Consider the following 25,894-nt stretch of genomic DNA (forward strand, 5'->3'; position numbering starts at 1 on the left):
GGAGACGAGGCACTGGCAGAAGTAAAGCTGTGAGTACCGGTCGTGAGTCGTGCTTCGGTAGCTCAGTTGGTAGAGCACTTGCCCGCGAAAGGCAAAGGTCCCGAGTTCGAGTCTCGGTCAGGCACACAGTTTTAATCTGCCAGGAAGTTTCATATCAGCGCACACTCCGCTGCAGAGTGAAAATCTCATTCTGGTTTTCTACTCATCATCTGAGGTTATTGATTTATTGGGATCAGTGAAGGGCACTAGAGTCACATTCAGGAGGACGATGGTTGAAACACAGGTCCGGCCATCCTGATTTAGGTTTTCTGTGATTTCCCTATATCACTTCAGACAAATGTCGCGATGGTCCTTTCGAAAGAGCACAGCCAATTTCCTTCCCCGTCCTTCCTTAATCTGAGCTAGTGCCCAGTCTATAACCTCATCGTCAACTGGGTGTTAAACACTAAGCACTTCCATCAGTGAAGGACAGTTTGTTATTACAAAGGCTGGAATATACAAATAAACCATGCCAGTGTGGTATGACTTACATAGGGCAGAACAAGTGCACTATGGGCTCTATGGAAAAACACTGGATAACATCAATGCTGCTCTGCATTTTGCTCCAACCAAGTTTTTTATTGTCAAAAGTTGCATCTCCATCGGATAATAATGGAGTATGATAAAACAATTATTTTGGCCACAGCAACATCTTTTTGGGACTCCGTTATTAAAGAATCTGTGTAAATATGCACGGTGGAAAATCTGATGAACCGCGACAGCTGCTACCATCTGCATAATATGTGGAATCCTCTCTTCACCATGAGTTGCCCAAACCGAACAAAACAGTATGTGCCAACAGCCATGGTGAGCAGTAATGCAGAGGACGGCCCTCTTCACAGTTCCACAAGCGAGGGTGCTGCGGCCGGTTAGTGTGTGGTCCATATGTCAACATGATTTTGACACATGCATGGAATATTCACAGCGCACTGCGTATTGTGGAACAGAGGACGTGTTCGTCCATCTTCAGTGACTCACATAAGGATGATTGTCAGGTGTCCAGTTAACTATTCTTTGAATAGTTCTGTCATGGTTGGTTCTCCTAAGGATCTCGATAATTCCGAGGGAGTGCCATCCATTTCAGGGATCTTGTTCAGCTTCGGTATTTCAGTCCTTTGTTAGATGCAGTTTCCTCTCCATCATTTAATCTCAACTTACTTTCTTATCCCTTTCAGTAATATTACCTTAAAGTTCATTTATTTTATACATCCCATCTGTACTCTCCTTACACCTTTATGGCTGGCCTTCTTTGCTTAGCAGTGGCGTGCCATCTGAGCTCTTGGTATTTATACAGCTGCCTCTCCTTTTTTTTGCCCCCTCTCTGGTTTGTGTTTAACTTCCCGTAGGCAGCATCTAAGATCTTCTAGCCAATAAATAATCATTGCTAATGAAATGTAAGTGCTGCCTTATTAAATTTCTGAAGGAACAGCAGTCTGACCAGAACACGCTGTCTCCCCCTGTTCATTCACAGAGCAATAACACAAATTAAAAAATATTACTATAGTCCAACACACACACACACACACACACACACACACACACACACACACACACACACACACAAAGAAAAAAGCTAACGCATTTCACACTCGGCACTAACCAAACACTACCAGACCCTTCCGCACTAGACGCAATACAATGTCACATATACAGTTATTATAATCACAGATCGACTTCCATTAGATAAGTTTTGCTCCACATTAGGTGAAGCTGAAATTTTGAGAGCTGCAATTCATGGTTGCTACTGGGATACATGCGTTATGAATGTAAGAACTGTACACAGCAGTGTCGTAGCATGGTGGTTAGCATGTTAACCTATATAGTGTAGAAGGTCATAGGTTTGAATTTTATGAAGTACGTAAAGTACAGAGATTTTTTATTTCTAAATCTAATCAAAACACCTTATTATTTTTATTCGATTGACTGATTTAAATGTAATTTTTTAGTTTTGAATACTTTACTGTGTCATTTTCACTCACCACATTTACATGCGACACGTCTTCTGAAAGACAAGAGATGAATTTCAGAAAACCGTTTTTTGTCATGTTTACATGTTACGGTTTGAAGTGGATTTGCTAGCCCATTTTAAATATGGTGCCTGAAAAACAGCTGTTACAGTTTGTCAGTATAATTGCTATTTCTCTTCACTTGGACAAGGTGTAAACAGCTTCAGTCTAATATTTATACTTATACTTCACTGTACAGGAAACCACCCTGTCCATATTAGCTGAAAATTTTAAAGAAAAAGACAAAACCTGACAGCCCAGGTATGTTTCAAAACTGGTTGCATTTACATGGGAGTGAAAATTGATTGCGGAATTGTAAAACTGGCAACCAGAAAGAGATTTCCAGAATTGATTTCGAAGTGTTTACATGACCACTCGGAAGTGGTGTTGGGAAATTGGTTCACGAAGTCCGGTTTTGGGAGCCCCATGTAAACAGTTTGATTATTGTACTGATGTTTTTATTTGCTCATATTTTCCTCCTCAACAATCTTTTTCATTTGTAGTCTGACTGTATCTTGTATAATCGACAACCAAGTGCCAACCAGAACTGCTCATCGATTTGTAATGCAGCAGTTCATGTAGCCAGTGGGAGGATAGTTTCAGGTAACCAATGATTGATAATGAGAAATTAGTTTATTTTGTAGCACTGAAATTGGGATCTGTTTGCTTGTAGAGGTAAGGTTTAATCGTGGTTTTAGTCCTGTCGCAGATTGTTGACTGTCATTTTCTCACACACATTATAGACTACTACTGCCACAATTCAGTGGCTGGTCACGTAAAATCAGCTGTTGACAGAGCATCTCATTTTTCTGTCATCCTTTGTGGCGGCCGCTTCCAAAATTCCTCTGCATTACACATTAACAGCATTAATGAACTGACCCGCCATGCTTGTGTGTCACCTGTAACCAATGTCTATAACCGAGCGGTTGGCATTAGCTGATGTGGCAACTCAAGCAGAATGTGATAGACATCAACTATCAAATAATTTTAATCGAACAATAGCTAAGATTTCTGGAAAGTGATTGAATTGTCATTATAGAATTCTGTACGTGAGAAGTTCTAATTGACTATTGTAATTCAGTACAAGTTTGACTTGATCACTATGTAATAAATGCTGCAGAAATGTACATTATGTGCTGAAACAAATTTATAGCATTAACACCTCTACATTCATAAATACTAAATTGATCATTACTAAAGGTTCGTTCATTGACCCATTGTTCATGTCCTGTTTTAATGATTTACCATTTAATTGTTGCCACACCAAGCAAAGAAACAGCAATAGGATAAAATAGTAAATGATGGTTTTCTTGAATTAACTTTTTTAGCTGTCTGTAAACCATTGTAAAAGTAATATCATTGCAGTCGGTTAACTTTTGTAACCACTTGGCGCTGCCAGAATATGCAGTTTCAGATACTTTTGATACAAGAATTGCTAACATTGAAGACATATCAATCAGTATGTAACATGTTTCATTAGAACACTCATTGCAGAGAGAATTTTAATCTTCCTAAGTACTGTTTAAAACTCTTAAGACCAGACACTAGAATTCATGGGGTTAAAAATTTATAAGAAACTAAAATGCAACACAATATTCAGCATGAAACTGGGTCATAATAATTTCATATTTCAAGCAGGGGACAATTTTTTCGAGTACCTCTATTTCAGCAGAAAGTATTCATCGTGCAAAAGACCATAGTACACTGCTGTTAAACTCTTGGACAGTCTGCTTACAAAAATGAAATTTGACAGATAGCTGAATTGTTTTTAAATGAATATTTTAAATATTACTTCTCCATGATGACTTCTATATGGCCAAGGAATTCTTGACTAGAAATAGTCCGTCAGCTAAAGATCTATAATTGCCTTGCACGTAGCCAAATAAATACAAAGTGTGATCAAAAATTAATGGAAATTTAATTTTGTGGACTTCTTACATACAGTTTTCAGTTTTTATCTTTTTTTACACAAGTTTGTGAAGTAAATTTGCTTTTTCAGTTGTTTTTGTATATTTTGTTTTTCACAGCTGAAAAGGTTATGCGTATTTTTGTGTGCTTGGTGAATTTTAACTTGCGACAAAAATGGATCAAAGAATTTACATTAAATTTTGTTTGAAAAATGAAATAAAGTGCAGCACCACATTTGAAATGTTGACTGCCTTTTGGCAAATCTGTTATGGTTATGACAAGAGTTTACGTTTCAAAGAGGGTAGAGCAACCATTGAAGGTGACAACCACTCTGGATGCCCAAATTAACACGTCAATTGCTGACAACCTTGTGGAAGAAGTAAAGTAAATGGTCATGGAAATGTACCGTATCACGATCAGAAAGGTTACTGATGTCAACATATCAGATAGTTCTTGCCAAGCAAATTTTTCATGTTTTGACCATGAAAAGTGTAACGCCAAAGTTTGTTCCAGAATTGTTGAATTTTGACCGAAAATGACTTCACATAGACATAGCTCAGGAATTGCTGAGTGAAGTCAACAACCCAGAACTTCTGAAGGCTATAATAGGTGATGCAACATGGATTTAGGAGTACGACGTTGAAACCAAGGCCCAGTCATCCCAAACTACCTGAATAGCCAAGACCGAAAAAAATGCAACAAGTTTGATCACATACGAAGTTCTTCTCACTGTTTTCTTTGATTGCAAAGGGATAGTGCATCAAGCGTTCCTGCCTTACAGTAATACGATAAATAAGGAATACTACCTAGGAGTTATATGCCATTTGCGTGAAGCCATCTGAATAAAATTACCAGAATTGTCGAAAACACTTGTGGAAATTGCATCACAACAACGCTTCCGCTCACACCTTAATGCGTGCTCCTGATTTTTTGGTAAAAACAAAGATTATTTTTTGGTAAAAAACAAAATGGTTATGTTGCCTCAGCCAACACATTCGCTGGACGTCGTCCCCTGTGACTTCTTTCTCTTGCCGAGGCTGAAGAGAACCGTGAAAGGATGTCGTTTTGCCATCATTGATGAGATAAAACAGAATCAGCTGAAGGAGCTGAACAAAAAGTGCTGGCACAAATGTGGTATGTCTGAGGGGGGATTACTTTAAAAGGGACAAAGTTTATGTTCATCAATAAATAAAGATTATGTAAGAAAAAAAGAAATTCCCTACTTTTTTATCGCGCCTCATAGCCTTATTTACTTTTATGGAGTGTGTGCAAATTTTGGTCAGTCTATGCATTCCACAGCATAAAGTTTATCATTAATATGGTCTACACTAAACTCAGATGATATGGTGCAAGTCCATCCACATTAAATGAATAGTTCTGTTTCACAATAACAGGAAGAAAAGTATTCTGAACACAAAATCAAACAGTTCTCCTATATGGTACATTAGTTTTGGTTTTCAACCTTGAGACCTATTTAAAACAATATACCAAAGTTATTTGCTATTTTTAGAGCACATTTTGCAGAACACCCAAAGCTAACCACTCCAGCACTCAGTAATAAACAAACAACATACAGTTCTTCTCATAGTTACGCAGATACACCTATGTGCTGTGCAACACAAGTAATAAAGACTTGAAGAGGTCAGCAACGAACTCCATTGATAAGTCTCTGAGAGCTCGGTGATGATTTTATAATAGTCATAAGCTGTAAAAAATAAAGTAACGCTGTGTATTGAAGCACTTCTCAGTTCATCAGCAGGTAAAATTGATAAGACATTTGGGTTGTTGAAAGATTTGAGGATTTTCGAGCAATGTCCATGACTTGTGCACCAAAATTGATACAAAACATTTACTCTGCACAAATAATCAGTAAAGGCAAAAGGTCAGTAACAGATTATAGTGGTGAGCAGGTAAGAAGGTGACCGTATGATGCATTCTGAGCAGAGGAGGAGGAGAAAAGTTTTGAGTGTCGCCAGTGTGCTTTCGGTGTCTGTCCCAAGCTTCTTGCTCTAGCCGTTGCCTACCCTGGCAACTGGCAGCGTTGGAGGAGTGCACTTAGGGTCATTACATGTGCTTCTGACTACTTCTAGATAAAACTATCACTGTCTAACACTTTAGACGACAAGAATCAATGTGAAGTTGGATTGCAAAATTCACACCTCTCTCACATCAGTTGACTTACTGCAATGCGCAGCCGATCTTCTTCTCTGGATAGTTAGCCACGTTGATTTCAAAAAACTTCTTCTCCGAAGAATAAAGCTGGTTAAGGAATTCCCCCACCCCTTCCCCCACTCATGAAATAAGTGGATACTCACAGAATACTTTTAGTTTAGCCTTGGTATATTTAAACTTCTTCATTTGTCCTTAACAATCATCACAGTCACTAAACCAGCAAAGAATAGCACAGGTTCTTCTCCAAACATACACTGAAGCTCTATGGATCGTACAGTAGGTACTTGTCAGCCAGTGCACCCACATTTAGGTTGTAACTGTTTTCAGACCTGCACACACAAACATGCAATGCACAATAGGTCAGATTCGTCTCTCACATACTTCTATTTAAACTATCTTGCGTTCGAGGCGGAGGAAGGCCAACGACTCATCAGTTAAAGCCATTTCATTACGAACGTCCTTTCCATTTTGTTGAACAAAATTTTTGAACCATTGACAATAATACAGTCTCTTGCCATGATCAGTATTTTTCAGTTTTTGCACAACTTGTATGGGAAATGTTCTAATTTTTTCCTTACAGCTGTGTGGGCCATTCCAACACTAACATTGATTTCCTGGGCGAGTTTTCTTACCGACTTGTTCGGGCTCATGGACATTTTATCAGAAGTATTGAGTAATTTATCCTCAAATGAAGCGCTAGGACGACCACTGAACCCGCACTTCGAAATTTGTTACTCAAATCTCGCACAGTATTGCGATGTGGGAGTGTTGTCTCCGGAAAATTGAATTAAATGTTTGACGAACTGAAACTGTGTATTTACCACCAGCTTTGAACACTTGTTGGACCAAAAACACACGTTGTTCAGTGGTTAGCATTTTAACAGTGACAAAAATGAAACAGACGAACAATGGAACTAAACTTAAACGTTCACGTCAACACGTAACGACACACACCAACAATACCATTGACTCTGGCTGAGATAAACGAAACAGTGGAATGTTGGGAGAGTCCACTTGAAGGGAAGTAATCCAGGCAGGCGAACAATCACACGGCACTGCGGAGAGACTTTTTGAACGCCCCGTATAATTTTAGTGGATACTACGCTTGCACATATTATTCAACTGATAGTAGATACTATGTCTACCTAATTTGTTAAAGTCACACTATCCTACTATTCATCAGTTTAAGTATTCGCTACACTGACTTCTCTTAAATAAGCATCACAATTACCTCCAATCTGGCTTGCGTTCTCTTTCATTACTCATGCTTCCTGCTTATGTATACTCGTTGTAAGGTCATCATAGTTTTTCTGTACTTATGTACATATGCAATATGGAATCTTCATTTTAGAGAGAAACATTCCACGTGGGAAAAATATATCTAAAAACAAAGATGATGTGACTTACCAAACGAAAGCGCTGGCAGGTCGATACAAACACAAATATACACACAAAATTCTAGCTTTCGCAACCAACGGTTGCTTCGTCAGGACAGAGGGAAGGAGAGGGAAAGACGAAAGGATGTGGGTTTTAAGGGAGAGGGTAAGGAGTCATTCCAATCCCGGGAGCGGAAAGACTTACCTTAGGGGGAAAAAAGGACAGGTATACACTCGCGCGCACACACACCCATATCCAACCACACATACACAGACACAAGCAGACATTTGTAAAGGCAAAGAGATTCGGCAGAGATGTCAGTCGAGGCAGAAGTACAGAGGCAAAGATGTTGTTGAAAGACAGGTGAGGTATGAGCGGCGGCAACTTGAAATTAGCGGAGGTTGAGGCCTGGCGGATAACGAGAAGAGAGGATATACTGAAGGGCAAGTTCCCATCTCCGGAGTTCTGACAGGTTGGTGTTAGTGGGAAGTATCCAGATAACCCGGACGGTGTAACACTGTGCCAAGATGTGCTGGCCGTGCACCAAGGCATGTTTAGCCATAGGGTGATCCTCATTACCAACAAACACTGTCTGCCTGTGTCCATTCATGCGAATGGACAGTTTGTTGCTGGTCATTCCCACATAGAAAGCTTCACAGTGTAGGCAGGTCAGTTGGTAAATCACGTGGGTGCTTTCACACGTGGCTCTGCCTTTGATCGTGTACACCTTCCGGGTTACAGGATTGGAGTAGGTAGTGGTGGGAGGGTGCATGGGACAGGTTTTACACTGGGGGCGGTTACAAGGGTAGGAGCCAGAGGGTAGGGAAGGTGGTTTGGGGATTTCATAGGGATGAACTAAGAGGTTACGAAGGTTAGGTGGACGGTAGAAAGACACTCTTGGTGGAGTGGGGAGGATTTCATGAAGGATTGATCTCATTTCAGGGCAGGATTTGAGGAAGTCGTATCCCTGCTGGAGAGCCGCATTCAGAGTCTGATCCAGTCCCGGAAAGTATCCTGTTACAAGTGGGGGCACTTCTGTGGTTCTTCTGTGGGAGGTTCTGGGTTTGATGGGATGAGGAAGTGGCTCTGGTTATTTACTTCTGTACCAGGTCGGGAGGGTAGTTGCGGGATGCGAAAGCTGTTTTCAGGTTGTTGGTGTAATGGTTCAGGGATTCCGGACTGGAGCAGATTCGTTTGCAACGAAGACCTAGACTGTAGGGAAGGGACTGTTTGATGTGGAATGGGTGGCAGCTGTCATAATGGAGGTACTGTTGCTTGTTGGTGGGTTTGATGTGGACAGACGTGTGAAGCTGGCCATTGGACAGATGGAGGTCAACGTCAAGGAAAGTGGCATGGGATTTGGAGTAGGACCAGGTGAATCTGATGGAACCAAAGGAGTTGAGGTTGGAGAGGAAATTCTGGAGTTCTTCTTCACTGTGAGTCCAGATCATGAAGATGTCATCAATAAATCTGTACCAAACTTTGGGTTGGCAGGCCTGGGTAACCAAGAAGGCTTCCTCTAAGCGACCCATGAATAGGTTGGCGTACGAGGGGGCCATCCTGGTACCCATGGCTGTTCCCTTTAATTGTTGGTATGTCTGGCCTTCAAAAGTGAAGAAGTTGTGGGTCAGGATGAAGCTGGCTAAGGTAATGAGGAAAGAGGTTTTAGGTAGGGTGGCAGGTGATCGGCGTGAAAGGAAGTGCTCCATCGCAGCGAGGCCCTGGACGTGCTGAATATTTGTGTATAAGGAAGTGGCATTAATGGTTACAAGGATGATTTCTGGGGGTAACAGATTGGGTAAGGATTCCAGGCGTTCGAGAAAGTGGTTGGTGTCTTTGATGAAGGATGGGAGACTGCAGGTATTGGGTTGAAGGTGTTGATTTACGTATCTTGGTAACCAGCTACAATGGGGCGGCCGGGATGATTGGGTTTGTGAATTTTAGGTAGAAGGTAGGGGTGCGGGGTGTCGGTGGGGTCAGGAGGTTGATGGAGTCAGGTGTAAGGTTTTGTAGGGGGCCTAAGGTTCTGAGGATTCCTTGAAGCTCCGTCTGGACATCAGGAATGGGATTACCTTGGCAAATTTTGTATGTGGCGTTGTCTGAAAGCTGACGCAGTCCCTCAGCCACATACTCCAGACGATCAAGTACCACGGTCGTGGAACCCTTGTCCGCCGGAAGAATGACGATGGATCGGTCAGCCTTCAGATCATGGATAGCTTGAGCTTCAGCAGTGGTGATGTTGGGAGTAGGATTAAGGTTTTTTAAGGAGGATTGAGAAGCAAGGCTGGAAGTCAGAAATTCCTGGAAGGTTCGGAGAGGGTGATTTTGAGGAAGAGGAGGTGGGTCCCGCTGTGACAGAGGATGGATGGAGCACTTCCTTTCACGCCAATCACCTGCCACCCTACCTAAAACCTCTTTCCTCATTACCTTAGCCAGCTTCATCCTGACCCACAACTTCTTCACTTTTGAAGGCCAGACATACCAACAATTAAAGGGAACAGCCATGGGTACCAGGATGGCCCCCTCGTACGCCAACCTATTCATGGGTCACTTAGAGGAAGCCTTCTTGGTTACCCAGGCCTGCCAACCCAGAGTTTGGTACAGATTTATTGATGACATCTTCATGATCTGGACTCACAGTGAAGAAGAACTCCAGAATTTCCTCTCCAACCTCAACTCCTTTGGTTCCATCAGATTCACCTGGTCCTACTTCAAATCCCATGCCACTTTCCTTGACGTTGACCTCCATCTGTCCAATGGCCAGCTTCACACGTCTGTCCACACCAAACCCACCAACAAGCAACAGTACCTCCATTATGACAGCTGCCACCCATTCCACATCAAACGGTCCCTTCCCTACAGCCTAGGTCTTCGTGGCAAACGAATCTGCTCCAGTCCGGAATCCCTGAACCATTACACCAACAACCTGAAAACAGCTTTCGCATCCCGCAACTACCCTCCCGACCTGGTACAGAAGTAAATAACCAGAGCCACTTCCTCATCCCATCAAACCCAGAACCTCCCACAGAAGAACCACAGAAGTGCCCCCACTTGTAACAGGATACTTTCCGGGACTGGATCAGACTCTGAATGCGGCTCTCCAGCAGGGATACGACTTCCTCAAATCCTGCCCTGAAATGAGATCCATCCTTCATGAAATCCTCCCCACTCCACCAAGAGTGTCTTTCCACCGTCCACCTAACCTTCGTAACCTCTTAGTTCATCCCTATGAAATCCCCAAACCACCTTCCCTACCCTCTGGCTCCTACCCTTGTAACCGCCCCCAGTGTAAAACCTGTCCCGTGCACCCTCCCACCACTACCTACTCCAGTCCTGTAACCCGGAAGGTGTACACGATCAAAGGCAGAGCCACGTGTGAAAGCACCCACGTGATTTACCAACTGACCTGCCTACACTGTGAAGCTTTCTATGTGGGAATGACCAGCAACAAACTGTCCATTCGCATGAATGGACACAGGCAGACAGTGTTTGTTGGTAATGAGGATCACCCTATGGCTAAACATGCCTTGGTGCACGGCCAGCACATCTTGGCACAGTGTTACACCGTCCGGGTTATCTGGATACTTCCCACCAACACCAACCTATCCGAACTCCGGAGATGGGGACTTGCCCTTCAGTATATCCTCTCTTCTCGTTATCCGCCAGGCCTCAACCTCCGCTAATTTCAAGTTGCCGCCGCTCATACCTCACCTGTCTTTCAACAAAATCTTTGCATCTGTACTTCTGCCTCGACTGACATCTCTGCCGAATCTCTTTGCCTTTACAAATGTCTGCTTGTGTCTGTGTATGTGTGGTTGGATATGGGTGTGTGTGCGAGTGTATACCTGTCCTGTTTTCCCCCTAAGGTAAGTCTTTCCGCTCCCGGGATTGGAATGACTCCTTACCCTCTCCCTCCCTCTGTCCTGACGAAGCAACCGTTGGTTGTGAAAGCTAGAATTCGTGTGTATGATTGTGTTTGTTTGTGTATCTATCGACCTGCGAGCACTTTCGTATGATAAGTCACATCATCTTTGTTTTTGCTTTTCATGTAAATAGGTGATGTAGAACAGTCATAATAAAAAGCAATGTGTGCATCTTTCTAGATGTACATATATCTTCTCCCGTACAACCCTTGTCGGTTCTTATAACCTTCTAATCTGTGACTTCATTGTTTGTGTATTCATATTTCTTTGTGTGTATACATAAGTGTGTGTGTGTGTGTGTGTGTGTGTGTGTGTGTGTGTGTGTGTGTGTGTGTGTGTGTGTGTTCCGACTCTTCGGCCCTTCTGAGGTGAAAATAAGTTGTAAGTTATTGGAAACCACGGAGACTAGGAAGGACTTCTGCGATAGAAGTATATGAATGTGGAAAGAGGAAAAAAATAGTTAAGTCCTCAAAAGAGAAGTAAGAAAGGAAAAAATAGAAATGGTTCCTGAGATCGAAGAAGAGGGAAAAAAACAGCCCCAAAGACAGGAAACCCTTCCCATCCCTCTTCCCCAGGATCCCTACCTCGCTGGTACTAGAGTGAGAAAGCCGGAGGAGGTATGGTGTTAAATCGTCTACTACAGAATGGACATTCCCACCTTCACCCTTGAGGTCCCTGAAGAAAATCTTAGCAACCCTATGGTAACAGCAATTGGTGAATAATCAGGCACACTTGTTTGCGAGTGTCATTTGAGAGGTTTGATGTGTGCTTTGTGTTTGTCATGATTTATCTGTTGGTGTAAATGGTGCTTTTATCTACACTACCCACCCCTTTCAAAATCGATACAAACCCTCCTGTCTACATCACATCTCACAAAAGGTATAAAACATTCTATACAAAATAAAAATAAAAAATTGTACACTACTACCGAGCGAGGTGGTGCAGTGGTTAGCACACTGGACTCGCATTCGGGAGGACGACGGTTCAATCCCGTCTCCAGCCATCCTGATTTAGGTTTTCCGTGATTTCCGTAAATAGTTTCAGGCAAATGCCGGGATGGTTCCTTTGAAAGGGCACGGCCGATTTCCTTCCCAATCCTTCCCTAACCCGAGCTTGCGCTCCGTCTTTAATGACCTCGTTGTCGACAGGACGTTAAACACTAACCCCTACCTTGTACACTACTGTAAAACAGTTGTTCAGTTCGTCACATTATATTATATTTTACACAGACATAATATTCTTATTCAGTTTATTTCATCTTGACATCACTGTTTATCTGTGATTCTTTTAAACCGATCTTTATCTTATAGTCTTATCCAGTTTTCTAAGTGCTAACATTATAGGCTAGTTTAAGATTTTAGGAATAGATTAAAGAATAGTTTAAGATTTGAAGGGAATTCAGTGCAGGAAAATTTTATTACAGAAGAAACACCGAAAACAACTCGGGATCTGACGGTCGTCACTCCACCAGTTAACACAGAGCGTTAATGTCCCTGGGGGATGGATGTGAACCCGCTCGGATCCCATGGATCTGATATTAACTTCACTTGAGCAAGTGAAGACCAATACTTCTCTTCACATTTCTTCGGACATCTTTTCCTATTGCAAAACAACACAACTTCACTAGGTAACACCACATTAGGTGTCTGCCCCGATAGCTGAATGGTCAGTGGGACGGACTGCTGTCGTAAGGGGCCCGGGTTCGCTTCCTGGCTGGGTTGGGGATTTTCTCCGCTCAGGGACTGGTTGTTGTGTTGTCTTCATCATCGTTTCATCCCCATCTAACGCACAGGTCACCCAGTGTGGCGTCAAATGTAATAAAACGTGCACCAGTTGAAGCTGCACCCTGGGCATCTAGTTTTTCACTTAAAGTAGCAATTTGAGCATTTGAAGCTGCGCTTCGTGTGTGACCCCAAGTGAGCTCCAGTGAACAGCAAGCCTGTGGCTGTGGCATCAAACGTCGGTGTTGACCTCGATGTCGGTAGCCAGCTGTGGAAGCAGGTGAGCTCCGGTGAACCGCATCTGGTGCCGGTGGCATTGGATGTTGTTTCCGCGTCAGCGCCGCCGCCATGTGTGTGAGAGCTGTAGACTTCCCACACTGGATCTTCTATAGTTGAATTATTATCGTCACGTCTCTTCTTAGTCTAATACGCCAGGGTCTTCTTTCCATTCTTTTAACGTTATTACTTCCTTATGTCTTCCCTTTTGTTGCATCCACAAATTTTTCCATTTGATTTTTGGACTTGATCCAATTACACGAAACAGTTCTCTCATCTTGTTGTATCTGTTTGCTATGGCAACACTTCATATCTTCTGCTTCGATTTCTTCTCAAAATTCCTTTTTTTTTCCCCACTGGTCGCCACGCTCGTAACATTTTTTTGATGATAGAACGTGTGGATGGAGTAATATACAAACTTTGTTTTCACAAATTAACGATGTATTGGATTATGCAGAATAACATTCTCGCATTTCACATGTAAATACCTCCTTCTTCTCGTATTTCACTCATATTTCAAGCTTTACAAACGCATTAAATTAACATTCGTAAGTGTGTTGGCTTAAGAACAACCCGCAATTTATGAACATGTCTTGCTTCTAGCAAGTCCAACACATGAATTACTTAAAAGTCTAATTTCATTTCTTCATTTGTCCTTAACAATCATCACAGTTACTAAACCAGCAAAGAATAGCACAGGCTCTTCTCTACATATACACTGAAACTCTATGGATCGTACAACAGTTACTTGTCGGCCACCGTTCGGCCGCTGCACCCACATTTAGCTCATGGCTGTTTTTAGACCTGCACACACAAACATGCAATGTACAATAGGTTGGATTCGTCTCTCACACACTTCTATTTAAAATATCGTGGGTTCGAGATGGAGGAAGGTCAAGTGGTTCTATAATTTACGTGGAAATTCTCGAAGCACTAAAACTGTTGCATCTTAATATAATGCTTGTCACATTTGCTGTTTCACCCATAATTAGTACTACAGTGGCTAAATACTATCAACTTGCCCAAAGTTACCTAAAAATCAATGCTAAATATTATGTGTGTGCCCTGAAGCATACATTACCAACAGAAGAGGGGCATGACTCTATTGGCTGGAATACAACATGACACACTGTTCCTGAGCATTGTGTGTCACCCCACCACCTGCTGTGAAACTGAATTCAGGAAAGCCTTTATTTAGATAACAAGCAGAACTGTCATTAAAAACAATTCAGTGTTAGCACGTAAAAGCAGTAGGTACATCTGATGCTGTGTATCAGTGACTTATTTGATGGGTTCCACAGTACCCATTGTTACCTCTAATGTAGGGATCGGGTGATCTATGTATGATACTGGGTGCTAATTGCACCATTAGTCGTGATGCTTTTGTATATTGCTTTGTAATAGGTTACTTTCCTGTTGGTCTCCATTCCTCACTTAAGGCATAGATTTTTGTAGGCCTGGCTAGTCCTTTATTCACTCAACAACTAAAATAAATAAAGGAAAAGTTCCCAAAATCACTGCTGCACCAGATAAGTTTCAACTGTTAATACATTTTCTACAGTATTTGTTTATTATTAAAAGTAAAAATCAAGAAATATTTTTAGGACACTATACTGTCACTTTCTTGCTACACACTACACTAAAGCTAAGTAAAAACTTTACGGTAGTTAGAGCAGTTTTGCCTTTCCATTTGTAGAGAGATTTTTTATCTAAAAATGTATTTTTATTTCTCCAGATGTCAGCAGCAACAAACAGTTTCAAAAAACAGTTCGGCGACGAGAGCAGGCAACCTCAAGTAATACCAGATATGAAACAAGTCGGAAACCTGTCCCACAAAAATGTAAATCTATTGACAAAAGACCAAAACCACGGGGTCAGTATCACAGTGGTGGAAAGGAGGATACCAAGGTTTGTGTTTCTGTGTCTTGAATATTCTCTTATTTGGAGAAATTTGTTCATAATTTCCAAGACAGTAACTGTTGGTTTCAAAGTTTCCGGGTTTGGAGCCAATTTGTCATTCTTTATTTTATTATATTTAATTTTTTACACAATATTTTGATGTCAGTTGTAAAACACAGATTTTATTGTGTGCTGTTCGGGTTCCAACTAAACTGAATTGTACACACAGTGTGACGCCCCTAGCAGTTAATTTCCTGATGCCATTAAGCAATACAACAGTCTACTTAAATTCAACAAAGGCTACGCCAAAATTTAAACAATTGAAATTCTCTAAGATTACAATGTGTTTTAACACAATCAAGATAGGATTTTTTTTTTTTTTTTTTTCCGAATTACCACATATTCGGGGAATTCTTTCAAGTAGTTCTCCTCCTGGCAACTTTACATAGCAGTTTAACAATAAATCGCACATTTCTGCCAAAGCATCGTTAAATTCATCTCCAGTTGATGAGACTACTGCTATGCCACTTAAGATATCTTCACATATCCCACTGATACACCGTTAAATTCATTTCCAGCTAACAAGACAGCTGCTACACCGCCTTCACAGATAGCTCCACCTACTTCTGCTGAAACAAAATTATCTGCGTTACTGTCACTATATTACTAAAATTGTTGATACTATCTCATCAGATTTACTGTAACATCCATCTCCACCAAATTCAGATGCACGTCAGCCTCTTTTGATCACAGAATTTTCCACCAAACATTCATTCATTCATTCAATTCTTCACTTCTCGTTCACACCCTGTGAGTAAGGCCAGAAGTCATCATCAGTTCTGCCAGCTGCCATGAGAACTGAGGATGGGCTCAGAACCTAAGCAACAGACATCATAGGTGCTGACATGAACAGCAACCTGCAGATGGCTCAGTAATGGCAGGCAGGGTGTCCAACACATGTCAGTCCTCAAAGAAGGCTCGCCGCAATTTGGCAGGTTTGTTCTTGGCCACCACGAGGCCCCAGCCTTTGCAGCATCTTTTTCCTACCATGCTGCATGTCTCTTCTCTTGCTATTCCTGTTTCTGTATCTTGGGAAACATGTCTGGGGTGTTTTTGGGAAGGTGCTCCGCATTTTTAGTGATGACATAAGAGCAGTCTCACCACTGGTTTTCATTCCTTTTTCCTTCTTTGTTCACATTCTATCCTTCCCCTGCTTTGGCATTTGAAGCTCCTCTCTTCTTCTTCTTCTTCTTCTTCTTCTTCTTCCCTGTGCACTCCTGAAGGTCGGCCCATGTAACAGGTGACTGGGTAATGTGTAATTTTCAGCCCTGGGACAAAAGGTGTGGTTAGCACATACCCCCTGATACAGGCCAGGCCCAGGGAGGGCTGATTGCCTGAGCTATTACCTTCCAAAATTGCTGATTGGTCCCTCTGTCAGGTATTCAGGAGGTGTGACCTAAGGTGTGAACAGTCATCTAAAGAGGAATGAGTGCGTCATCAGAGATGCTGGCAACCATGGGGGATTTTCTTGCAATGAGCCACCATTATCTTCGCAGTCCATGTCTACGAAACATAAAAGGAATGAAGCTCCTTGTTTAAAGATGCTCCCAGCTGCACCACAGTTCCTCGTGGTTTCATGTACAGGAGATCAGTCCTTTGCAACAGTAAATCCGTATCTTACACAGAAAGGTGTTGATGCAATTGCTGGCCCTGTGAAATCCTGCTCTCGTTTATGCAATGGCAGTTTGCTTTTGAAGACTACTTGTGATTCTCAAGCACAACAATTGCTTGCAGCTTTGCTTCTCTACAGCTATCCTGTTTGTGTCGAGACCCATAGAACTCTAAATTCTTCCCGTGGTGTTATTTACACTAGGCTGCTCGATGGTCTGACCGAGGCAGAAAGTCAAACGTACCTCTAATCAGGCCTCAGGCCTCTGGCCATCCATAGAGTGATAAAAAAGGTAGATGCATCCTTAGTGCCCACATGCACTTTTTTCTCACCTTTGATAGTGATTCTTCTTTCCAAGCTCAAAGCAGGCTATGAAATTATCACCATCCGGCCATGCATTTCGAACCCCCATGCGCTGCTACCAGTGTCACAATTACAATCATACTCGAGAGTCATATTGACACTGAGCCAAATGAGCAACACGCCACAAAACTTCTGCCTCACGGGGCGAGATCACCTGCTACACAACTGACAGGTTGGAAAGGACGGTATGAATATTCCCTGAAGACTCCCTACGTCCCTTCAGCCAACCAACATCTGAACCTTCCTCTGCCAACCGGAAAGGCTCAAGAAGTCAAACAAAGGCAAACAGTCTTCTCCTTCGCCGACTTCAGGATTCTCTTTGATGGTGTTGCCATGTGATACCCTCGTCCGGCCTTCCTCCAGGTCACTGGTGCGCACTGCCAGGCGTTTTTCTGCCCTGCACTCTGCAGATCAAAAGAGGGAGAATGCCTGTGGATATCATGGAGCAGGATCCCCCAGCCTCTGCACCTTGTAGCAGTGAGTCTTTGAAGGCTGGCACTGAGCAGCCACCTAGGTTCCACTCTTTTCATTTTTTCCCTGCTCCCCTTTCCTCGTAATGCCTCTCCTTCAATTGAATATTCGTGGCCTTTGATCAAGGAAAGAGGATTTACGGTTGCTCTCTGAATTGCAATGTCCATTTGCTCTGCCTCCAGGAAACAAAATAGTGAGGTCATGAGAACACCTTGTGACTGCTTAGAGATCTCGAATGTCTTCCTGGTACATTTTGACCTTGGCCCTCCTCCCTGAAGACAGCAGTCCATCTCATGGGGGAGTCTTGCTGCTCGTACGGGATGATGATCACAGTCGCCTTCAACCTGTTGCAGTTTGTCTTTTCCTTCCTTACTTGACCTTTTCTCTTAGTACCATTTAGACCCCTCCGTCATTTGATGTCACCAGGGCAGACTTCGTCCATCTTTTTGGGCAGCTAACTCCTTTCTGCTGCTTGGTGACTTTAATGCACACCATCCAATTTGGTGTTCTTCCAGAATGTGTCATAGAGACCTCTTGGCTGACCTTCTCAATCAACATTACCTCTTCTGCCTTAACACGGGAACACCCACATCCCTTTCAGACTCCACATACACCTATTCCGATTTGAACCTCTCCTTGTGCACTGCCCAGTTCGCCCATCGTCTTGAGTGGTCCATTCTCTCAGACATGTTCTCAATTGACCATTTCTCGTTTGTTGTTGTTTGCTGATACCTACCCCACCTATGTGCACACCCAAATGGCAGCTTACTAAGGCTCTATAGTTATCTCTAACACCTTTGTACACCATTTTGCAGAGATTTCGAGCTCCTTTCACTGTCACCCTGCATTCCTCCATCTGAAACGAGTGGAGGCGGCTCGGGCGATACTCTTCTCTTCTCAGAATAGTGAGTGCTACAATGCTGCCTTTACTATGAGGGAGCTAGATCATGCTCTCACTTCATCTTGATCCTCCCCTCTTGGGCCAGACAATGTTCACATTCGGATGTCGCAGCATCTTTCTCTTGCGGGCAGGCACTTCCTACTTCATCGTAGAACCGTATGTGGGCAGAGGGCACATTTCCCAGAAGCTGTCATGAAGCCCCTTGTCATACCCATACCTAAGCCTGGTAAGACAAAACACTTCCCTTCCCTTCCTTGTCTCGCCAACTGTGTTTTTGCAAGGTGATGGAACGTATGATTCATGCCTGGCTGGTGTGGTGGCTTGAGTCTTGCAGTTGATTAACCACTGCACAGTGTCAATTTAGAGTGTGCCATTCTGCAGTTGACCATCCTATCACTTTGTCCACCCATGCCATGAATGATTTTCTGCAAAAATACTAAACTGTGGCCATGTTTTTCGATTTGGAGAAAGCATAAGACATCTGCCGGAGGACTGGTATCCTCTTTACTCCCTAAACGTGGGGCTTCTGTTGCCGCATTCCCCGTTTCCTGTGGGAATTTTAAAAAGACCAAGTTTTCAAGGTTTGTGTGAGTTCTGACTTAGACACCTCTGTCCAGGAAAATGGTGTGCCTCAGGGTTCTGTCCTGAGCGTCGTCCTCTTTGCTATTGCCATTAACCCTGTAATGTCCTATCTCCTGCCAGGCATCTCTGGCTCCCTTTTCAGTGACGATTGTGGCATCTACTGCAGTTCTCTATGGGCTTGTCTCATTGAGCGGCATCTTCAGCGATGTCTCAATAGTCTTCACTCACGGAGCATCAACTATAGCTTTCATTTTTCAAAATCGTTTGTATGAATTTCTGGTGGCGCAGTTGATTTCTTCCACCCTTTCTACATCTAGGGCCTGTTGCTCTTCTGTTCCTTGAAACTATGAAATTCTTGGCATTCATTCCCGATAGTAAACTTCCTTGGTCCTCCCCCATGTCTTTGATGGCAGCTTGCTGTATACGGTCCCTCAATGCCCTAGGTGTCTTCAATGATACTTTCTGGGGAGCGGATTGAACCACCCTCTTCTGTTTGTACTGGTCCCTTGTCCATTCGAAAGTAGACTATGGGTGCTTCCTTTATGCATCTGCACGTCCCTCTTACGCTGTCTAAATACTATCCACCATCATGGCGTCTGTTTGGCCAATGGCACCTACGTTTGAGAGTTGGAACACAGAAGCTGTCGAACTACCGCTGTGACTTTCTCCTCAGCAGATAAGAATGCCGTTTGTCTGCCATATGTGGCCACCTATCCTATGCCTCCTTCTTGAATGACTCCTTAGATTGCCAGTATGGGGTGCAACCCTCTTCTCTGTTACGTCCTGGAGTTTGCTTTCGGCTCTTGCTCTGGCAGCTTAACTTCATGCCACCTGCAACTTTTCCAGCTGGTGGGAATCCTTCGTCATCTTGCTTTGTCTGATGGGCCGTGTTCACCTTCATTCGCTTCCTACGGACACTACTCCAGCCTTTCTCTATCACCTTCAGTTTCATGATCTTCACATGGAACTTCACGATAGTACTTTTGTGTGGATGGATGACTTTGACTGACTGACTGACTGACTGACTGACTGTGGTGTCAGGTGTGTATTCATCATTGGCACAGACATTTTTTGGTATCTGCTTCCGGAACACTGCTCAGTATTTACAGCAGAGCTCTTCACCCTTTATCAGGTCACGCAGTACATCCGGCGACACAGGCTTTCAGTTGAGTCACCTGCTCAGACATTCTCAATCACCTTCAAAGCCTCTGTGTGCTGAACACCATCCATCCCTTAGTGCGACAGGTTCAGGAAAGTTGTCACTTGCTCATTTTTGATGAAGCCAGTGTGATGTTTGTGGGTTCCTGGTCACGTCGGTCTGACAGAAAATGAGTTCACCGATGCTGCTGCGAAGGCTGCAGTCAGCCCACTAGTTCTTACATTCCCTCTGATTTCTGTGTTGCCATGTGTCAGCAGGTGGTGTTACTTTGCCACCACCACTGGTCCTCCCTTCATGGGAACAAGCTCTGGGCTATTAAGCCTCTCCCAGCAGCTTGGACAACCTCCTATCGGTTCAGTCGTGGTGAGGAGATCATTTTTGCTAGGTTGCGTATTGGGCGCTGTCTTTTTAACCATCGCCAATTGTCAAGTGGTGCTCCCCAATCACATTGTATTCATTGTGCTCAACCTTAGACGGTCTGCCATTTCCTGACGGAATCCTTTTTTAACCACTTATGTTCTCGTTTGTGTTTGCCATCTGAATTATCGGCCATTTTAGAAAATGATGTGTGGTCTGTCAACCGCATTTTATTTTTTAGCCATTGTATTACCATGGTGAAGGTCGTTTAATTTCTAGTTCTGGACCTCTCTTTCTGTTACGGTGCATTTTATAGACCTTTCTCTACATCCCTGTTTTTAGCTGTCTTCTCTTCCGTCGATTGGGATTACTGGGTATTCATTTTTAATTCCTCTCTTTGTCTTCATGTTCTACAGTTCTGACGGGGGCGTATATGACACTAGTTTTTGTGCCCCTCCTCCTCCTCCAACTCCCACTCCCGCTCCCACTCATCTCTCCTACCCCCTTCCTGGTAGACATACTTGAGTGCACATTGGATTTCTTTCCAACCCTGGATGTTGTTTCCCTAAGGAGCTCCATAACTGTTTGAAGGTAAGAATGGTAGTCCCTGTGAATTGCAAGAAGCAAGTGGCTGAAACTAGCGTGCGATAATTGTAGACAACTCATTGAACATTACCTGTTGTTTGCTGAAAATTGTCTCATCGAGGACTGTTGTGTATTATTGAAGTTAGGAGGATGTGCAGTTAGAGAAGTTACTTCCGCAGCCACTTGTCACTTGCATTGTTTGCCAGTTTTTTTTATGTTAGTACAAGTGTGGAGGGAGAGATGATGGTCAAATTGTGCATATATGTATCAACTTCTTGTTTAGGTACTCCACACACCTTACCTTATGATAATTGTTTTACTCATACCGAGATTCGTCATTATTCACTGTATAATATAGTCACATAAAAGAAAGTGTAATTAGCTTAATGACGAACGCTAACTTCACTTAACGATGGTTTATTCAGCCATTGCACATACAAGAGCATAGAGCGAACTGCCTCCTGCCAGAACACATACAGTATATATACAGCTACAGAACATTCCAGTACAATGATTCTTGACGTTTGTAGATACTTCTAGAATGTCCTCGAACTGTATATAGAAATTAAATTTTACAGTCCAGGTGAGTTTTGAACTCACGAACTTCCATGCAACAGTTTAGTTTCATAACCATTACACCACTGCGCTACTCCGCTGCTTCTGCGACATTGCTCCCTTCTTAAGAGAACAGCGTCTCGTTAAGTCGTCCTAGCCTTGGAACGAGTCATCGGTCCTGCATACTCCGACTCCTGATGACTGATGCTCGCCCTGGCAGTAATCTTCTTAGAACTTCTTTTGCCGCTACGCTCTTCGTTACCTTTCCACTTGTTGCCTGTCGCTGGAGCTTTGAACTTGCCGTGGGTTGCAGGATCCATGTAGGGCTTCATTCGAAGGACATGGACCGTACCTCTGATCTTTTGTCGTCTTGTCAGGGTCGAAATCTTCAACTTCATAAGTAACATCAGACAACTGTTTTACAACCTTATTAGGTCCAAAGTAGTGCCTGAAGAGCTTCTCAGGGAGACCAAACTTCTGAACAGGAGTGAAGATCCAGACAGTCAGCAGGCTGGCAGACAACAGGGCAGTGGCTCGTGTCATGCCTTCGGCGATTGTTTTCTTGAGCCTGCAGCGTGTGGAGTCGAACTAACTGCCGGGCTTCCTCAGCCCTGGTTAACACCTGGTTGATGTAGTCGTCGTCCACATCATCAGGATGTAACAGAAACACAGTGTCCATCATCGTTGTCACCTCACACACCAGGAAAAATGGCATAAATCCTGTGGTGTCTTGTGTGGCGGTGTTGTAGGCAAAGGTCACGGAAGGTAGCACCTCATCCCAATTGCTCTGCTCAACAGTGACGAACATTGATAGCACATCGTCCAAGCTCTTGTTAAGGCGTTCAGTAAGCTCGTTAGTTTGCAGTTGGTAGGCAGTCATGATGTGATGAGTAATGTCGCACTGATGGTTTATCTCTGTCACAAGATTCGCTTGAAAAACTTTCCCTTGATATGTAATTACCGACCTTGGGGCATTGTGTTTTAATACAATATCTTCCATCTCGTCCGAGATGGAGAGCACTGGGTGCACCTGACTGCAGATTGTTGCTCATGTCGGCACCAATGACTCCTGCTGTCTGAGTTCAGAGGTCATCCTCAGTTCACACAGGCGGTTGTTGGAGTTGGTGAAGGCGGAAAGCCTCGCTCGCGGGTTGGAATCTGAGCTAACTATTTGTAGTGTCATTCCTAGAACCGATCGCGGGCCTCTGGTTTGGAACTGGGTGGAAGGCTTAAACCAGAAGCTCAGACGATTCTGCAGAAAACTGGGGTGCAAATTTCTCGACCTCTGCTATCGGGTGGAGAAATGTAGGGTCCCCCTGAATAGGTCAGGCGTGCACTACATGCAGGAAGCGGCTACAAGGGAAGCAGAGTACATGTGGAGTGCACCTGTGGGTTTTTTAGGGTAGAGAATTCCCTCACTAGGCCCGACAAGACGCCTTGTGAGACGCGACAGGGTAGCAGTAGGCATAACACAACAGGGAATGACAATATTAATGTGATAGTAGTAAACTGCAGAAGTGTCTATAGAAAGGACCCAGAACTGCTCTCTATTAATAAACTGTCACAGTACCCACATAGTACTAGGGACGGAAAGTTGGCTGAAACCAGATGTTAACAGTAATGAAATTCTAAACTCAGATTGGAATGTATACCACAGAGACAGTCTTTACAGTGAAGGGTGAGGTGTGTTTATAGCGATAAAAAGTGCAATAGTATCGAAGGAAATTGACAGAGATCCGAAATGTGAAATAATTTGGGTGAAGGTCACGGTTAAAGCAGGCTCAAACATGGTAATTTGATGTCTCTATAGGCCCCCTGGCTCAGCAGCTGTTGTGGCAGAACACCTGAATGAAACTTTGGAAAATATTTAGAGTTGATTTGCCGACCATGTTGTAGTTCTGGGTGGAGATTTTAATTTACCAGATATAGACTGGGAGACTCAAACGTTTATAACAGGTGGCAGGGACAAAGAATCCAGTGAAATATCTTTAAGTTTATTATCTGAAAACTACCTTGAGCAGTTAAACAGAGAACCGACTCGTGGCGATAACATATTGGTCCTTCTGGTGACAAACAGACCCGAACTATTTGAAACAGTTAACGCAGAACAGGGAATCAGCGATCATAAAGCGGTTACGGCATCGATGATTTCAGCCGTAAATAGAAATATTAAAAAAGGTAGAAAGATTTTTCTGTTTAGCAAAAATGACAAAAAGCAGATTTCAGAGTACTTGACAGCTTAACACACAAGTTTTGTCTCAAGTACAGATAGTGTTGAGGATCAGTGGACAAGTTCAAAACCATCATACAGTATGCATTAGATAAGTATGTGCCAACCAAGATCGTAAGAGATGGAAGAGAGCCACCGTGGTACAACAACAGAGTTAGAAAACTGCTACGGAAGCAAAGGGAACTTCACAGCAAACATACACATAGCCAAAGCCTTGCAGACAAACAAAAATTACATGAAACGAAATGTAGTGTCAGAAGGGCTATGCGAGAGGCGTTCAATGAATTTGAAAGTAAAGTTCTATGTACTGACTTGGCAGAAAATCCTAAGAAATTTTGGTCTTATGTCAAAGTGGTAGGTGGACCAAAACAAAATGTCCAGACACTCTGTGACCAAAATTCTAGTGAAACAGAGGATGACAGACTAAAGGCCAAAATACTAAATGTCTTTTGCCATAGCTGTTTCACAGATGAAGACTGCTGTGTCTTGCTCATACAGCATAGACACAATGAGGTAGCTAGGTGCACGCTAAACTAACGCAGACAGGCTTGAAGTTCTGGAACATGAGACTTATTAATGAATAAGAAGAAAAGTACGTAGATGTTACTTAACTTTTATTCTCTTGTTGGAATACATCTCTCTTGAATATTAGGAAGCTATAAGCACTGATACAAATGGCGCCTTGCTAGGTAGTAGCTATGGACTAAGCTGAAGGCTATTCAATCTGTCTCTCGGCAAATGAGAGGAAAGCTTCGTACGTCTGGTCGCAAGCTACGTCGTCCGTACAACTGGGACGAGGTCTAGTCCGTGTCTTGTGACCTGCCATGTGGTGGCGCTAGGTTTGCGATTACACAGTGGCGACACGCGGGTCCGACATGTACTACAGGACCGCGGCCGATTTAAGTTACCACCTAGCAAGTGTGGTGTCTGGCGGTGACACCACAAAGACTGCACTGTAGTTCCTTCTCTAGATTATCACACAGATGACAAAATGGTAGGTATCGAAATAGATGACGGGGATAGAAAAACAATTCAAATTGCTCAAAAGAGGAAAGGCCGCTAGACCTGATGGGATACCAGTTAGATTTTACACAGAGTACGCGAAGGAACTTAGCCCCCTTCTTGCAGCGGTGTACCGTAGGTCTCTAGAAGAGCGTAGCGTTCCAAAAGATTGGAAAAGGGCACAGGTCATCCCCGTTTTCAAGAAGGGATCTCAAACAGATGTGCAGAACTATAGACCTATATCTCTAACGTTGATCAGTTGTAGAATTTTGGAACATGTGCTATATTCGAGTATAATGAATTTCCTGGAGATTAGAAATCTACTCTGTAGGAATCAGCATGGGTTTCAAAAAAGAAGATTGTGTGAAACCCAGCTCGTGCTATTCGTCCACAAGACTCACAGGGCCATAGACACGGGTTCCCAGGTAGATGCCGTGTTTCTAACTTCCACAAGGCGTTTGATACAGTTTCCCACAGTCGTTTAATGAACAAAGTAAGAGCATATGGGCTATCAGACCAATTGTGAAAGTAAGAGCATATGGGCTATCAGACCAATTGTGTGATTGGATTGAAGAGTTCCTAGATAACAGAACGCAGCATGTCATTCTCAATGGAGAGAGAGGTCTTCTGAAGTAAGAGTGATTTCAGGTGTGGCGCAGGGGAGTTTCGTAGGACCGTTGCTATTCATAATATATATAA

General features: G+C 43.2%; 1 protein-coding gene and 1 non-coding gene across 2 annotated transcripts in view; both read left to right on the forward strand.

Annotated features, from left to right (window-relative positions):
• The window catches only part of LOC126249756 (RING finger protein 10), a 106,908-nt gene that overhangs the window by 18,937 nt on the left and 62,077 nt on the right, over window positions 1–25,894 (forward strand). Inside the window, exon 2 of the mRNA XM_049951447.1 lies at window positions 15,158–15,330. Within this exon, the coding sequence (XP_049807404.1) occupies window positions 15,158–15,330 (173 nt within the window). The remainder of the gene's footprint in view (window positions 1–15,157; window positions 15,331–25,894) is intronic.
• Trnaa-cgc (transfer RNA alanine (anticodon CGC)) lies at window positions 12,356–12,428 on the forward strand. Its single transcript has one exon. It is a non-coding gene; the product is annotated as a tRNA-Ala (tRNA).

The sequence above is a fragment of the Schistocerca nitens genome, chromosome 1, assembly GCF_023898315.1.
Source record: "Schistocerca nitens isolate TAMUIC-IGC-003100 chromosome 1, iqSchNite1.1, whole genome shotgun sequence".
Classification (NCBI taxonomy): Eukaryota; Metazoa; Arthropoda; class Insecta; order Orthoptera; family Acrididae; genus Schistocerca; species Schistocerca nitens.